The sequence below is a fragment of the Xiphophorus maculatus genome, chromosome 11, assembly GCF_002775205.1.
Source record: "Xiphophorus maculatus strain JP 163 A chromosome 11, X_maculatus-5.0-male, whole genome shotgun sequence".
Lineage (NCBI taxonomy): Eukaryota > Metazoa > Chordata > Actinopteri > Cyprinodontiformes > Poeciliidae > Xiphophorus > Xiphophorus maculatus.
This window is the reverse complement of record NC_036453.1, coordinates 24,227,061-24,245,145: the sequence shown is the minus strand read 5'-3', so window position 1 is coordinate 24,245,145 and position 18,085 is coordinate 24,227,061. Positions and strand designations below refer to the sequence as shown.

The 18,085-nt window shown below is 40.5% G+C and overlaps 1 protein-coding gene across 1 annotated transcript; it reads right to left on the bottom strand.

The window, feature by feature from the left end:
- Window positions 1-2,395: 2,395 nt before the first annotated feature.
- On the bottom strand, window positions 2,396-17,001 carry LOC102238386 (protein cornichon homolog 2). The gene is made up of 6 exons (XM_005800763.2): window positions 15,409-17,001; window positions 12,269-12,337; window positions 8,463-8,510; window positions 6,830-6,942; window positions 6,614-6,757; window positions 2,396-5,897 (listed from the first exon to the last, which is right to left on the bottom strand). Exons 1-6 carry the CDS (start codon window positions 15,487-15,489, stop codon window positions 5,870-5,872), a joined length of 483 nt encoding a protein of 160 aa, XP_005800820.1. The 5' UTR covers window positions 15,490-17,001; the 3' UTR covers window positions 2,396-5,869.
- Window positions 17,002-18,085: the final 1,084 nt, after the last annotated feature.

Genomic DNA, 18,085 nt, shown 5'->3' with positions numbered 1-18,085 from the left:
GCCAATGTCAGCCTAATGCTAGCTAGTGCTGCCAATGTCAGCCTAAAGCTAGCTAGTGCTGCCAATGTCAGCCTAAAGCTAGCTAGTGCTGCCAATGTCACCCTAATGCTAGCTAGTGCTGCCAATGTCACGCTAAAGCTAGCTAGTGCTGCCAATGTCACCCTAAAGCTAGCTAGTGCTGCCAATGTCACGCTAAAGCTAGCTAGTGCTGCCAATGTCACGCTAAAGCTAGCTAGTGCTGCCAATGTCAGCCTAAAGCTAGCTAGTGCTGCCAATGTCAGCCTAAAGCTAGCTAGTGCTGCCAATGTCACCCTAATGCTAGCTAGTGCTGCCAATGTCACGCTAAAGCTAGCTAGTGCTGCCAATGTCACCCTAAAGCTAGCTAGTGCTGCCAATGTCACGCTAAAGCTAGCTAGTGCTGCCAATGTCACCCTAAAGCTAGCTAGTGCTGCCAATGTCAGCCTAAAGCTAGCTAGTGCTGCCAATGTCAGCCTAAAGCTAGCTAGTGCTGCCAATGTCAGCCTAAAGCTAGCTAGTGCTGCCAATGTCACCCTAATGCTAGCTAGTGCTGCCAATGTCACGCTAAAGCTAGCTAGTGCTGCCAATGTCACCCTAAAGCTAGCTAGTGCTGCCAATGTCAGCCTAAAGCTAGCTAGTGCTGCCAATGTCACCCTAAAGCTAGCTAGTGCTGCCAATGTCACGCTAAAGCTAGCTAGTGCTGCCAATGTCACCCTAAAGCTAGCTAGTGCTGCCAATGTCAGCCTAAAGCTAGCTAGTGCTGCCAATGTCACCCTAAAGCTAGCTAGTGCTGCCAATGTCACGCTAAAGCTAGCTAGTGCTGCCAATGTCACCCTAAAGCTAGCTAGTGCTGCCAATGTCAGCCTAAAGCTAGCTAGTGCTGCCAATGTCAGCCTAAAGCTAGCTAGTGCTGCCAATGTCAGCCTAAAGCTAGCTAGTGCTGCCAATGTCACCCTAAAGCTAGCTAGTGCTGCCAATGTCAGCTTCTACATAAACAGGAGCAAAATTCTCAACCTGGTTTCAGCTCATCTCCTTTTATTTTTGCCTTCCTCTGTCATATTTTCGCTAGCCTCTCCTACTGTTGTAAAAACAGAAAGTACCCCCTCATTTTGTTCCAGGGTTTCATGTAGATAGACACAATAAAAACAGTTTTCCCATTCACCAGGTTCTAAAATTAAAAAAAATACCAAAAACATATAATGTTAAAGTGAAAATAGATTTCTTCAAAAATAATGACGATTGAGTGAAAATATTTAACATGAAATAAATATTCACCCCACCAGTCCTGCCCATCTGGACAGTTCAGTTTTGCTCCACTTACTTGATAAGCTGTTCAATTTCTGTCAGGCTGCGTGGGGATCGACTGTGAGCAGCACTTTTCACATCCAACCACAAACTCTATCGGACTGGTATCTAGGCCTGAAATATGCAGATTTACACGTGGGCCGTAAATAAAATTTCTTCCATTTTATGTGATGGATTTAACTGAACTCCAGGGGATGCTCAATGCCTTAGAAATTATTTTGTATCCATCTCCTGATTTATATTTTTCAGTAACGTTTTCTGTGATTTGCTTTGAGTGTTATTCAAATTATTGTGAGGATACTAGCACCAGTTATCACCAATTAGCTGTTGAATTAGGTCAGTCACTTTAAAGGGAGTGAATATTTATGCTATCACCTGAAGAAATCAATTCTCACTTTGACACTAATTTGGTTATTTTTGTAATTTGTAAAAAAAAAAATGTTTATCATAATTGATGTGTAAGATCAAAAATGGATAAAACATCCAAATATGTTTTAGATACAGTTCTATTGGCTAAGTTTAGCATCGTTAGTCTTTGGGTGCTTTTACTTATGGTTTCTAAAGATTACACAAGGATATTTGATAATACTTTGAGTGTTTTGTACATTTTCTTTCTTATTTATTGATAGCTAAAATCTTTTACCATGATTCTATGTGATGTTCTTCTGTGACGCTTGTGTAAAACCACTCTAATGTATCTAGTTCTCATGTTAGTATTCTGGAGACATTAGCAGGAAGCTCTAACCTGCTTTCGGCTGCCTCTGAAGTGGAAGCTCTTGCCGTCTCAGTGGGGGCCTGCTCTCAGTTATTCTTGTACTCTTCAAGATGCGCCTAAATGTCTCTGCAGCCACTTCTAAATGCAGCTGTTAGCTTAGGCAGCTTTTAGCGAGGCGTTCTGTCCTCTACCATCGTCTAATTTACCACTCTGTTTCCTCACGAATTCCCGCCTCTGCAAGCTTGGGAAGTTTTTTTTAATCTTTTTTCTCCTCGAGCGTACCAACCAGTGGCTTTGGCGGAGCAGCCTTCCTCACCCAGCTGACCTTCAGCAACAAAGAAGAAACTTGGAAGCGACTTTTGGCATAACTGTTTTATTGGGATATGGCGTGTAAATAGATGCACATCATATTGTAACCGAATAGATATAAAGTGATTCACCAAATTGACTGTAGCATAATAATGAGGAATGTATAAAAGACGGATACGATATAGAATTCATTAAATTCAGTTTTCTAAAATGCTTTATTTAGAGCGACTACGTGATAACGTTCCAGCAGCAGGCGTTATTTCTTCCTCTGTCAGCGAGTTCCTGTGCTTCAGTAGTGATTGTCCAGACTCCACACATTCGCACAGTTGGCGGAACGATGAGGTCTCGGTGTCCTGTGATTATCTGCGAACGTCTCTTGGCACGACATATTGCTCGTCTTCCAAAACACTGGCAGCCTATGAAAGTTGCTTCAGTGATTGAAAGTGAAATCACACAACCTATTTGAGATTTTCTCCTAGGGAAATAGACGGCGTGTCTCCACAAAGCGTCTTGAAGAAGTGTTGCTTCGTTTCTGCAGTCAGTATTACATCTTACTACGACGACGTTCAGCTTTATGGCATTTTATTGGGGGGAAAATTAAAACAAATAAGTAAAGGTGTCCTAGTCAAGATTTCTTTGTCCCTGCCACTGGTTTGATGAAGCATATTCCAGTTCAATGCCACATTCAAGTAGCTAAAGGTTGTACGTTTTAGTTCTTCTTTGGAATTTAGATAATTATGTCTTTAATCGATTTGGGAAAGCTAAAGAACTTGTGAAGATGTTCCCTGAAACTTGTAAGACTATCATCCACAATGAGATGAGTTTCATTTATCGACATGGGCTGAAAGGAAGAAGAATGCATTGCTCCACAAAACAACAAAAAAAGGTCAAATTATGACGTGCAAATGCACTCAGGGCCAAAGATCTTAAAATTGGAGAAATGTCCTGTGGTGTGATAAAAATGAAATGTTTTGCCATAATCAATTAGTGCTATTGATTTCTCCTTTTGTTTGCTGCTGTTGTACAGAAATCCACCCCCATTGTGGGACAGCAGAGGATTTTTCTATCATATTCTAGTGAACATTGTTACATTTGTTGTGTTGTGTCTGTATTTCTGCTGGAGGAGGGACTGGTGCACTTTACAAAAAGGAAGTTTATGTTTGGGCACAAATGGATCTTCCAAATGAATAGCGACCAAAAGCATTCAGCAAAATTAGTTATAAAGTCGCTTAAGGATGAGAAAGTCCATGTTTTAAAGGCCATCAGAAAGTCCTGATCTAGAAACATTGTTGGCAGAACAGAAAAGATTTGTGTGAGCAAGACGACCGGCAGCAAGCTGTTATAGAAAATGTTTGACCCAATTCATAACATTTAAAAACTTATTTCCCCAAAACTGATGATGTACATGAAATTTTCTGAATTGTAAGGTTTAAAAGAAACTGTAGAAAAATTGTTTCCATGACTTTTGGACTCATGGTAATTAGTGCAGGTGTATTCAGTTTTTCACACTTTTCCAACGTGGGTCTAGCTGACGGTGTAAACACAAAACTTTCTGAAAAAGTTGTTTTTCTCATTTTTTTGCTTTGAATTTATCGTATTGCCATTGTATTTGAGCTTATTATGAGCTCCCTGGCACACAGTGCAGGTCATGTGACATGCAGGAAGATACAGTCTCTCTGTCATGGTAAGGAAACAGACTAGTATGGAAAACTCGGGGTCACAAAAATCTCACACATTTCGAGAAATTGGTCATGTGTTTTAGCTGACATAAAATCCCTGACAGCCCACAACGAACAGGCATCAGATGTTTAGTTTGTGAGAAACTTGCACACATCATTTAAAAATATCTAAAACGGCAATTTGTGAAGCTTAGGTTTTAAAAGGTTTGACTAAATGAGAAACGTCTTTCATAGGCTGCTGTCACAAATTGGTCACAACATCTCAGCTCAAACATTTGGCCCAATCACACGCCATTGCCGTGGAAACCGTTTTGCTGCTTCGCTTCTCACACCAGTCCGCTCTACGACTGAAACGGCATCATGGTGACTTCGCTGCGATTTTACACTTCCTCGTAACTAAAACGTCGCCATCGAGTCATTGATGTCTCATCCTGACACTCGAGCCTCATTATAAACACTGACTAACACACCTCTGATATGTCTCATGGATCGTACGACATTGCTATTTTGCGTGTTTTTAATTGCTCTTTGTATATGAGATCTCTACTCTACCTCGGATCAGAGAAAAGTTTCAAAAACCGCTCGCTAAAAACGACTATAGCATAGATGCAGATGAGTGAGAGTAAACTTAACTGGAAACAGGAATAAGGCGCTTTCTGCGCACTAAAAGTACAACAGATTTTTTTTCTACCTTTCCTTTGTTCATTTAAAAAAAAACAAACAAAAAAAAAACAGGTGCCAGATGTGTTAAAGGCACAGTTCTGATTTTCAGGAAGTGAAGTTATTCTCGTACGTTTTCCCTTCTAGACAAACGTGTTACTGCAGAAACGAGTTTGGAAACGAGATAACTTCACAGATCTTAGCGTGGGCACAAAGAAAGAAAAAAAATCAGAAGTATCCCTTTAAATGCACAAAACGTGATTCATCCTGAAATTTGGCACGAGGTTTTTTTTTTTTTACTACAAACGTTTGGCATTATTACTCTTTTCAAAAGCATGAACCTATGAAGCAATAAATATGTGTCTTTACAGCTACAGACAAAACCCTTAAAGTCAAATTTATGATTAGCAAACCCAGTGACACGGGAAAATGTGGACATACTCATGAAAGCTGAATCCAGTCCGTGCCAACGCATGTTTGCTTACAGATTTGCGCAAACACAGCTTCTTGTTAGCGGCTCCCTGACGTCCTTCTGTGAAACTGGGTTTGATTTGTACCTGGATGTCATTTACCTTGTCGTGTTCAACTTTGTTTTTGACAGAGCTTGACGAACCTTGCCGGTATTCTGGGTTTCTTCCGGCAGAGCTTTAGCCGTTTGCCACAGCGAAATGCGACTGCGACACGGTTAAAGCGATCGCTCGACGTAACCAGCGCTTCAAATATCACGACTAATATCAAAACAATCCTGTACGCTTTGAAAGTCGAAGGTTACAGACGTGTTTGTTTCTTTTCCGGCCCTTAAGTGTTTGGAGATTCACAGTGAGTTGAGCGACCGGAACAGTAAGAGCAGCGTGGGGAAATCCAGCCCTTCAGAAATATCGGTGAATTGTGTATCGGGGTCGAAGGCATCTCAAACATCCGACATCCTCTTTTTTCTTTTTTTTTTTTGTTTCTTTTCAGTCTTTCAGAGCTGCTTGTTTTTTTCTCTTTTCTTTAGGCTTTCTGAGAGCGGTATCTGGGATGAAAGGCTTAAACAAGATCCTAAGTAACACCGTTATACACTCACATTCAGTCAGATCAGTTTTAGGCCAAAAGAGTCAGAAAATATGAAAAGAAGAAGATTTTGCCTCCATCGGTTTTGGATATCTTACAGCTCCCTCCAGTTAGATCTTCACAGCACTTGTTAGAAGCTCACCAAGGCGTAGACCATACTGAGGACGGAAATTGGGCAAAAGTTAACAAAATGTCTGTGTTAGAGCAAGAGGTATCACTGATCTGTAACTAGTGTTACAAAGTGATGGAAAAACACAAGTACATGCATGGAAATGTCTCAGAAATGTTCCAAACTGCAAACCTTTTGTGGGAATTTATTGGAAATATTTAGAAATTCTGGAGTAACTTAAACAACTGATAAATTTAAACATCGAAACATAAACCTAAGTCTTTTGTTTTTCCTCTCACATGTAAAGTAATACAATTAAGAATATTTCTTGAAGAACAGATTTGTGTTTACTTTCAGTCGAATTACTTTTAATTTGCTGGAAATCAAAAAACGTGACCGTCATGCAACAAGTCCACCCGTTAAAAAAAAATAGGTAATAGGAGAGTTTAATTAAAAAATAAATGAAAAAAAATCTATTTTCTATCAAAAACATTTTGAAAACAGACACCTACAATCGTCTGTCTTTTCGAAGATAATTTGTACATTTGACTACTTCAAATGAATTCTAAATAAGTAGAAAAATACAAGAAACAAGAAATACAACCATCAAAACTGAATAAAATACCGTTTTGGCTAAGAAAAAAAAAATGTAATCCCACTTAAAATCGCTACAAGGAAGTTAAGCTAAAAGAAGTCATTGAAAAACTGAACATTTTCTGAATGTCCTCATTAACTGACCTCTGGGACGACCATATCTCTACTCACCTGTACAAGTAATAGAAGAAAGAGAGCAAGTAGAAGCCCAGCTTGCACCAGGACTCCTTCTGGCAGTAGTTGAGGATGTCGGCGTTCATCACGCTGACCGGATCGTACATCACTTCCGATCCGTCGGCTGGCCGATGAAAGAACCTGAAAAGAGCAGCGGGTTTTGGCTGGTCGGCTCAACACACAGCGAATCGGACAGATGCTGTGGGACCGTACCTCCACAGATGGTAGAAGAGCAGCGGGATATTGAGGCCAAGTGTGACCCACTCTCCGGCACACATGAACATCAGGCAGAAGAGGCCGTGGATGGAGTACTCTGGTACCACCAGCTGGTTAGGACAGACACAGGGACTCGGTTAAACATCGCTGGGAGGCCGCAGCCTGCACTGTCTAGGAGAGTAAACTCACAGCTTCAGAGTGGAGGCGTTACCATTACTAACTGCTGCTAAACGTGAAGAATTAGCTCCAAAGGTATTTAGGCTGTTTTTCATTTTTTCCAAGGCACAAGAAGGTTTTTGCGCTGATTTAAAAGCTGCCAGCTTTCCTCCACCAACTCACTAGTTTAGTCTCGTTGAAAACGCGTATGAAACAGTTTTTTTTTTGTTTATGCAGCATCCTGAACCACCAGACTCCTGCTCAACAGTCTGTCTAAATGCAGAATTGCTGTAATTATTTCCTACTTTTTTTGCACTTATATGTCCGTCTATTATTTGTTTAATAGTTTTTCACACAAGTCTTGCCTCGGATTTGAATCGAGGTATGGACTTGGACTAGACCATTCTATCAGATTGATCTGAATTGATCTGAACCATTCCATTACAGCTCTGGCTGTTTTGGGGGCGTTGTCGTCCTTGTACTGAAGTCTGTGGATCCAGAGCTGCCAGTGGCTCTTTGGACCTTTCACAATGGCTCTCAGTGACTTTGTTAAAAATGACAAAAAACAAGCTAAAGTTTTTAAACATGGGTGTAATAACAAAAGTCAGTTTTAGCTGTTTTGAAACACTTTTGTGGAATAATTGCATTGAATTTCCACATATTCTTAAGATAATTTTTTTTCTTGTCACCATGTTGGAGGCCCCACCAGTATCTACTACAGATATTTTATTTTCTAATATTTTGACTGTAACTAAATATTTAATTTGCAAACACTTTTTCTTGTTTCGGAACTGACATTCATTAATATTGTTTTTATATTATGACGGACATTTGAATTTATTCAAGTTATATCATATTTACTTATGGACCCTTTTTTTTTTTTTTTTTTACAAATGTGGTGAAAATGTGTCTTGGAAAGTCAGAAAGAGAAAGCCAGTTTTTTTTTCCCTCATGACTAAATGGCTAAATAAATTACTGCTGTTTATTTCTGAAGCTTCATGCATGATGCTGCCACCACCGCGTCTCACAGGAACATCAGAGGTTTTTTTTCCACCACACATAATACAGCTTCACTTCTTTCATTTTTGTTTATTTTACAGCTTAGAAATATACATTGGAGTTGACGGTGTGAGTCCCATACCAACTCAAACACTTAGAATCTTACGCTGTTTCTACATCCTGAACGTCCTATTCATGCATTTTCAAAGAAGCATAAAGAGCAACAGGAGCTTTCAGAGACTCTTGAGTTTTTTTTCACTAAAAGCTTTGAAACAAGATAAGGAAATAAAGAAACTCCACAGATGAAAACCTTGATGGCATCTCCATCACCGCCTGTCTGCAGGACAGGAATATATATGTGTGTGTGTGTGTGTGTGCAAAAGAGACAAATGGTCATGGTTGTCTGAAGCCCCTCTGCCTTAGTCATCCGCTCCCCTCCATCCCGTCCAAAAGGTGAGGAACATCTGTTACTCACTCTGCGGAGCAGGTTGCAGATCCGCTCGATGTTCAAGATCCTTTCTCTCTAAAAAGGTGGACAAAGAGAGAACACCGCCTGTCAATAGTCTGCAAATTACAAGATGTTCCTGCAGAACGAAAACAGTCACATAATGTGGGGACTAGAACAAATGAGCTGGAAATGATGTTAATGTTGGTAATTATTAAGTAAAACACCAACAATCACTTGATTTTATTTTTTTTAGTTTTCGAATAGCTAAGATTGATTACACTCATAAACCCGTCTACATTTAATGGACTGCGATGTTTTGGCTGGGCGAGCTAACAACCCTCCTGCGAGTGACATCGCGACGCCCAGTTAGGAGCTCCGATATGAACGCCGTCCGTCTTTCACAGCATCGATAAACCGTCACACACTATCTATATGTCACTCATTGGATTGTTCACTAATAAGCCAGCGTGGGGGAAATTATGTGTTTAATAGAGCAGCGAAGCTAAAATATCATTAGTCCAGTCATTAGCAGATGGTTCATCCATTTTATTTATTTAGTCATTTTTTCGGTGAAGCAAAGTTACATCAAATAAGAAACATTGGTTAATCAGCAAGTCTAATTCCCTTTTATTTATGAGTCTGAGCTCCTTTTTTTAAAGCTTCTGTCTCGGGTCGAGGCCCCTTGATGTCTGCTCCCTTTAGTCGATTTTTTTTTTTTTTTTGAAAATGTGGACATAAATGGAGAATCCCCTGCTGACCTGAGAGTAAATTCTGCCCTGAATCTCCAGCCAGCTATCAACTCTTCAGCTTCAGTGCAGTTAGCTCGGTCTCTGTCTGACTCCCTCCGTCTTTTTCAAGCTCCGTGCCCCACATCCGTCAGCAGCGCAGTTGATGCGGTCCAACATGTGAACGCCATGTACCGAATGTTATCTGGATTTAGTGTTGGACTCGCAAATCGTTGCGCTACTCCTTCTTTATAGCCCGTAGCTTCCCCGAGGTGCCCGTATTTGTGTCGGGTTGTGCAGGCTCAGTGGGACCGATTCCAAATGAACCAAACGGGAGACATTTATCAGAGGGGGTCGAGAAATTACACGAAACAAATAAAAGAGAGCGAAAACGATGACGAGATTACAAAATATAATTTGTATCTGCTGTTATTAATAATGAAACTCTTTGACGTGCTTTCATTTAAATCAAATTGATACAAATAATGATTCTGCAGCCATATTTAAAAAGACACACGCATCCTGGTCCACTGCTGAGGGTGTAGCAAGATTTCGTGGGTTGAGATTAAAAAGCAGTGATTTTTCTCGATAGTCGTGTCTGTTTCTCAAAGTAATAAAGTCGGACCTTATGAGTTCCCAGTTGGAAATGCAAAAAATAATTCTAAAACATAATGAAGCTGGAAGTCCTTGTATCCAGGACGACAGAGAAATATCAAACCGAAAGCTGAACGATTAAACTGTTTATCGGCCAATCAAACCGTTTCTTTCTTGTTAAGCTACTTTTTAAATCCACAAAATGGAAGAGAAAGGTTTGCTAGTGGCTTGTATTGTTAATAGTAGCACCAAAAAATGTGCAAATTTAGGAGTTTTTCTGATACCTAAAACGCGGTCGAGTTAGGTTTTGTCACTCGAGGTCTGATTTCTGGGGCAACCACGATGTGTCTGTATTGGAGTCTCTTATTTTGAAGTAAGAGAGGAAGTAGTAATTTAGTTGTTGAACTATGAGTTGTTTAATAAGGAATGTTTTTGCTGTGCTAGATGAGACTAGTGTGAGCTGAATGCTTACTAAACGTAAAAAGGGGATTTTAGCTGAGGTATAAAAATAATTGAAAGGATTGACTGTGCTTACAAGATTCCAACTGAATATTAGAAACAAACACAAATCCAAACTAGAAACATGTTTCAACACTGCCATGTTGTCTGTATGTAATTCCTCTCTCAAATGTTTACTGACTGTCGTTTTTGTACACAACCCTGGCCGAGTGAACGCGGGTTTCTCTTGGCTTAAATCCAAAACCATGGCCGTGTAATTTCACCATCGGTTTCCATCCAGTTCCTCTTCTGTTTGTCCAGTTGATTTGTATTTTTGGGAGAAGCTGCACATCAGCTTTTAGATGTCTGACGTGTTCGAGTTGCTATCTTACAGTGTGTGTGTGTGGGGGGGGCAACACCACTCAGTCATGCAGCCTTGACGCAACGAGCTTTCAGCGTTGAAAAATGGCTTCCACTTTTTTCAGAGACTGTTATGGATTTTACAGGTGGTGCAGCTTTTGTGTCCACTTCCTGTGGCTGGCGTGCCTCCACACACCCACGGCCTGGTTTCACAGCTTCCTCTCCCGCTCCTCGTCGCTCCCTCACTTTCAGATGGAGGTTCACATGACTGCTAGAACATTAGCTATCCTGTGAAAAAGACGCTCACAGCTGCTCCTCAGCTGAAGTGAATGATGGCACTTCCTTCTGACTCATGTTGGCGCTGTTAGCTTAAGTAAAGAGAGGAATTACTGATGCAGTGTTATGTGTTCACACACACTGAGATTTTCTGTAGCTTGTGGGACAGTAAAATATATTTATATTATTGTACGCTATTATATTTTATGTGATAGTCTAGCAGCACTAGATTTTCAAGATTAATGAAAGATTCCTTGCAAATGCAAATTCGAAAAGTGTCGAGGATTTGTATTCGACACAGCTGAGTCAAAACTTCTACTCCACCAGCCTTTCACCACAAGGAACATTTTTACTTGTGATTCTTTATGAAATTACTCAACCTCTGTCAGATTTGAGGACCAAACCGCTGCCACTTGTTTAGTATGAGAGTAAATTGAGTCAAATGCCAATTTTATTTATCGTCCATCGTTTATCATTTATTGTGATAACGATTTTGATTTATCGTTAAAATGTTAAATTCCAATTAATTACCTTTAAAGAACCCTAAGCCCATCCATATTGTTGGGATTGTTATTTGTACTATTTTTATCCACTGGTTGCTCAATGAGAGCTTCAATAATAACAGGATTAAATGCAGTTACTGTGTGTAGTTTGGTGGCACAAATCACTTTTTTATGTGATTTAAGAAGCGTATTATAAAGGGGAATGTTTTTCAAGAGCAGTATTTGTGTTTGTGGAGTGATGATTGTTGTTTCCTAAAGTCACAGAAATCCAGTTACTTTATCATATCACAAAATATTGCGATAAAACTTTAAATTCATATCATCCATCCCTACTTTCCTGGAACTAACGTGTTTCTTTTATTACATAAAATCCAAAGAAAATATATTGGATTTTTGCTAAAAGGTCGAGGAATGAGAAGAAAACTGCTAGAAACTGGGACAACAATTGGCTTTAAAAAAAAAAAAATGCTTATGGATTTTGTTCTTGCAAGGCAGAGTGGAAACGGTTCACTCTGACAGCGTCACAGTTCATCATTGTCTAAACAGGGGCTTCATTTGAATGGATCTCTTTAACTGATTAGACCAAGGAGCCGACGTCTTTGAAGAGCGTTGATTGCTTTAATTTGCATACAAATGACTTCTCAAAGAAACACCGTCTGCTTTGCCACGGCGGCAATCACTTTGAAGCCGGGATTAATGGTAAACTCAAAAGTACAAATATTTATTGCTAAGAAAATTAATGCATCGCCCTAAACGGAGCTCAATTAAATACCCAGAGGGATCCCCAGACCATTCTCCGCCATTAAATGGTGGCTAATTGCTCTGTTTACATGTGTGTAATGATTATGAAGAAAAAATCAGAAAGTAGAAATTGCTCTTTAAGCACGTGAAGGTTTGATGTTTTTTAGATTTAGGGAAACAACAGGGTTCTTCTTACCGCTCTGGTGGGATTGCTCTGATCAATGGGGTTTTTGAAGTCTGTGCGGAGTTCATCAAATGCAATGATCTGAAGAAAGAAGAAAGGAGAAAGGGGAACAAAAGTAGGAGAATGGTATGAGAAAATGTTCTTTCGACTTTTTAGACACACTCATAACAATTGGCTGCAGGCCGATGCTACCGACGAGCAGCGGCTCTCCGTATATACCGCCCAGCTGCGGCCGCATTGTGAGAGGCACACATGGTGATTTAGGGATGGATGCGCACATATGCAATTAGTGGAAGCATTGATCTGGCTTGTCTTGTGAACAGCAGCGTCCAGAAAAACCCTATTAATCAACCAATTCATCAATAATTTAAAGCATCCATGTATCTTGCAAAGTTTTTGAGGGGAAAAATGCAAGAATTTTCCGTTTGGATACATTTTCCTGCTTATTTAATGCAAGTAAAAATCAGATTAGTACTCAAAAGTAATTATTAGTAGAAAAAAAAACAACAACCCGATAGGCTGATTGGCAGGTGAGCTTTGGGAATGACTGCGCCTGCTCCTTGAAATGCAAGAGAAAAATGAACGTCTGGATTGAGGAACCACTTGTATGTATAATAGAAAACGTCCCGGTATTTTCCCCTATCTGAGTCCATATGGCGCCCCCTCAGCTTTCACACTTCGCTCCCTTGTAAACAGATGCAGTTTCCATGGCGACATGGTGAGTCCCCTCACTAGGCACCATGGTTACTCTTGAAAGAGAAGGGGTGGGGGGAGCTGATTGGTTTGGTTGTGTGAGCAATACATAGTTTTGGGTGCTGCACCCGTGGGTGGAAGCAGACACACGAGGGGGGGAGTCGGAACATATTCCTGGTTTGACAGGCGTGTTTAAATCACCACAGAGCCAGACGCACGCCTCACATGCAGACACAGTGGGTGAGACACACAGTCTCACCCACTTAGTCAACTGGTACATTAGTCATTTTAAGCCCTATAGTCCTAATGAGGCGTTTCATATTTCGCATTGTGTCTGCCTCCGTGCAGCAAATGTAAAAATAGGTGAGACATCGAAGCGGAGATGTTTGCAGAGCGCGTAACCGCCAAACAAAGAGCTCAGGTCTCCTGAGGTGTCTGAACAAATTCCACCCAAAACAGGGAGTCAGATGAAGCCCAATCTGGCGGGTCAGAGTCATGATCGGTGTGGCTTTCAAGCAGCCTGAGCACTTTGTTTGAGAAAGTGTTTGTTGTCTGGAGCTCTCCAATGGCTGATTGGCGCCAAACTGGATATGTATGACCTTTGTTCACCTCTAGAGAGCCCAATAGCATTGAAATGTTATTTGACTCCGCTGCGCCCAAGCAGCCCATGAAATACAGAACATTGCATTTATCTAGGCCATGTTAACATAATAATTAGGTTATTGGAACTAACTAGTTACTAGGAACTAACTAGTTCGGTGTTAACTAACTAGCTTGTTCGGTGCCCTGGGCGAACAACATTCAGCATCCCCCACTCTTGCTTTTTCAGCCAACCATGACACATTATTTCAAATTTCCGCTTTCCGAAGCAGGCATAAAGGAAATTTGATTAAATCTTATTTGAAAAACATAGAAGTGCAACACAGCACAGGTTACACAGTGTTGAAAGTGAAAGGAGCTCTATATAGAATCTATTTGATATTGATAAGTATCAGTTATCGGACATAACAGAAGTATCAATATTGGAAAACGGTCCAAATTTTCATATGTTAGCATTTCTATTGAATAGTCTCTCGCTGCCCACATCGCTAATTTCAAAAACTGCTACTGTGTGCATCATTATGTTACCATACATATTTATGCCTTTTAAAAGGAATAAAAATCCAACTGATAACATTTGTGCTAAACAAAAATTGACACATTCATATAAGATGTTACTCATAAAAGTGCACAGTTAGAAACTCTGTCAATCTAAAAGCAAAAACACATTTTTACTACATTCACTACTGTGAAAGTATTCACAAAAACGGCACAAAGTAATAATCAAAATTTCAGCTAAAGTAAAACCAATGATGCACGATGTTATTAATTATTTTATAATCTGGCTGTTAATTGATTTTCGTATTTTTTTAATTATTTTTTTACCTTTTTTGTCATGCATGAATTATGATCCTTTGTGTCAGAATTTTTTTTTCCATTTTTTAAAATTCTTTTCTTAAGGCATAAAAAAGGTAGGAAATTTTTTTTGTAAAAATAAATTTTTTTTTATTTTTTATTTTTATGTGATCAATTGTAATTTTGTCCAAATACAAAGTTGTTATTTGAAAAATACATCAGTAGTATTGTTCCTCAGGGGTTATCTGATGTCACAATATTTTTTTTTACTTGCAAGAGTCGTCTACAGTAGAAGGAGGGACCGGGTCGGTTCTCATGCTTTTTTGTCTGTCGGCCATATTGTATTTAACAAAAATAATTTCTTGCATTTGCAGCTGATGGCCAGTAGTTGATGGTATATTTTATGATGCATTAGTGTCCACTTCAGTGGTCTGTGTGCATTTATAACATAAAAATCCACAGGAAGCACAAGAAAATGGCTTTTAGATAGCTGTCCACTGTAGTGACCACTATGCATGAAAGGGTTAACCTATTTTCAGATTTTTAGAGATGTTAAAAAAAAATCTGTGAAATTACGCTGGTTGGTCAAGAAGAGGCATAGAGTGACATAAAGTTGATTTAAGTTGCTCACAAACCCGCACACATACACAAAAACATCTTTTTAATAATGTGTACAGTAATAATGGGTTAAATTAACTGTGTGTTCATTGGTTGTCATAATTAGTGACCCCCTGGTTGTAGGTGTGGGCTGCAGCCTGACGTTTAGAGAGGCCACTGGTTCCAATCAAAAGATTACATTTTAGGACTTTTAAGGCACATTTACTTTTTTACTTTTACCCTAAATAGCCGGAGCCAATAAGTGTGCTTGTGCAGAAGAAAAGAGAAAGAAAAAAACCAAGAGGTGTTGTACAACTGCGTGTAGGTGGACGTGTTTGTCTGCCTGTGTGGGATGATATAAGAGTGGACGTCCACAGGCCCCGACATGTGCCCATTTCGCTGTCAGTGTGTGTGTGTGTGTGTGTGTGTGTGGGCAGTGGTTTTGGTGTGTGTATGGTGACACTCACCTGCCATATGACAAAGAAGATGAGCCCGGCGCACAGAACCAGGGTGAGCATGTAGCAGAAGGCCGCGAAGGTGAACGCCATGGCTTCCCCAGCCAGCCTGACGACCGGAGGGAGGGAGGGAGGGAAGAGGAAAAAAACAAAAAAAAAACTTCCTGCCTGCTTTCTTTCTGTATCGTTTTCAGGCTACCGGTGTCCCTCCCTCCTGAGTGGGTGCTTATTGTCTGTTTCCACTTCAGGTGCGAACAGAGCAATCACTGAAAGTGACGATCAATAGTGAGCTCAAGCTGCTTCCAGCGTTTGTCTCCCCTTTTGTGCGGCTGATGGCAAGACGTCCAGTCGGGGTTCGGGGAGCTCTGAGGAAATCTGTTTCACTGTTGTTGCCCCCAACGCACACACACCCACCCGGTGCTCCTCTTTTTTCTTTTTTTCAATCTCTGACAGGCAAATAGTCTGTCTCCTCCGCCGAGGAGTTTCTCCTGAGACAAAACCTACACATATGTCTCTGAAGGTAAAAGTGTCTGATGGACACACCGACAGCAGAAGCACAGGATTGTTGTCGATATTAAGAGCAGTAAAAAAAAAAACGAATAAGAAAAAACAGGATCACTGTCCAGGGTGGTTATGGCTTATGGTAGTCAAGTTTATTATGGCTTACTGTTCAGACTAAAAAAACCTTATTGGCATGTTATTTCAGGTCATATTTAATGGTTTTATAAACATCCAGCTTGTTGTGCTGGTTTTCGATCAGTAGGCTGTTGAGCATTTATAACTCCCTTCTAAAGTTGAAGGTATTGCTTCGCGGGCTTATTGTGACAAATACATGTTACGCCAGTGATTTACCAAAAGAGGACTCAAACGACACGCACAAGTTTGGAATTGACACGAAATTTTGAAAGGTTCAACAAATACACGACCAAAAAGCAAGGATGGATGCCTTAACTGACCTTAACATCGAGTAGGGCGTACCTGTCTGCGGGAGCGGCCGTGTCTGCCTCTGAACAGTCCACTCTGCCCTTGTTTCTGTCAGTTTGGGTCGGCACCATGTCAGTGTTGTCTGCCCTGTATCTGCGTCTCAGATGCATTCCTCAGAGTTCTCCGACCTCAAAAGAGAGAGAGAGCCTTCACACTCAGGTTCTTCTCCAGGAAAATGTTTAACTTCTGGCCAGAAACAATTAAAAAAAAAGGAAGGAAAAAAAAAAGAGTGTAGGGGAAAAGATTTAACCAGAACCCTGTAGGGAATCTACATGTTCACAGTACGCAGTTGTGCTGGTTTTGAAAACACTCCTGTTGATAAGCAAGACATCTCCACAGCTCTCAGAAGTCATGACTCATTGATACCAGCCTCTCATCTCCCTGCTTGTGCCGCCTGTCTACCCGAAGCCCCTCTGTTGCAGACCCCCTTTTTCCAGAGATGTGTATTTCCTTAGTCTGCCGTCTCTGGCTGCCTCTTTCCACTATTTCTTAGACTGCAAGAGAAAAATTTCAACCACGGTCGGTGTTATAAAAGTCAACCAATAGCGTCGCTCCGTCTCCCTCCCGCTCTCCTGCTTTCTCTCTCTTCCCTCTCTCCTCTTTTCTGTCAGTGTCCCTCTCTCTTGCATTTTTATATTTCTATAATCCCCCGATCCCCAGAGACTGATGAGGGGGCAGGGCAAGCTGGAGATGTCTGCCTCCCTCTCCCTCCTCACCAGGGCTTTCAATCATCCATCATTTGGGGAAATGTAAGTCTGGCTCTGAGAGGGTGTTGCTTTCTGTTACCTGTCATTTCCTGCCTCCGCACCATTAGTATGCAGTAAATTGCTGTATTTTACTTTGCCACGGTCTCACCCCCCCCTGCTCCCCCAGTCATTATCAGCCTCACAATGAAATGATTTCAAAATCCGCTAGTGCCGTAATGCAAAGACGTGCCACATACTTTTTTTAAAAAAATTGAAAACCATCAAATAATTTTGTTTTCTGAGCGTGGACATCTCCTTTCAAAAATGTCAAAGATATGGGAAGAGAAATGTTCACAATATCCAATGGTTCAGTCTTATTTTCTGCATCAGAACCATGTAAGATGGTGGTTATAGTTGTTGTGTTTCTGCTAATTTTAGCTGGAAATCTACCAGATATTTGAGGAAAGTTCTCTGGTCAGATGAGACAAACCTGACATTTTTGTTCAAATCTGAAGCTCAGTGTGTAGCACATTGTTACTATGGTGAAACATGTTGGTAGCCTTTCATTAGCAGGATGGATGGAAGATGGATGGAGGTAAACAGAAGAGAACGATGTGGGAAGAAAACCTGTTGCATGATATGACAGACTCTAAACATACAGCGAATCGAAAGGTTTCAGTCAAAGTATATTAAATGTCATCCCAAACCTAAACACAACTTAGTATCTGTGGTAAGAATTAAAAATGTCTGTTCACACCTGCTATTCATCCAATCTGACCAAGACTTGGCAGGGAACTATGGGAAAAACTATTTCCAGATGTGATAGTTGCTGAAAATGCAATGAGAAGTTGTTGCAACAAGTTCTGACTTAAAAAGCGAAACACATGTGGAAATCTTCATCCTGAGCCGCATGACGGTCAGACATTGTTATCACATCTAAACTTGCATTCAATCGTCTGAACAGATTAATGCAGCACTTTCAAGTATCACTAAGTTGTTCCCAAGGATGAACCAGACTT

Bases quoted from the DNA above. Each gene is read 5' to 3' on its own strand.
- LOC102238386 (XM_005800763.2), bottom strand. From the start codon at position 15,489: ATGGCGTTCACCTTCGCGGCCTTCTGCTACATGCTCACCCTGGTTCTG. The intron at 12,338-15,408 runs GTGAGTGTCACC...TTCTTTCTTCAG, and splicing joins TCTTCTTTGTCATATGGCAG to ATCATTGCATTTGATGAACT. The intron at 6,758-6,829 runs GTACGGTCCCAC...TGCTCTTTTCAG, and splicing joins CTCTTCTACCATCTGTGGAG to GTTCTTTCATCGGCCAGCCG.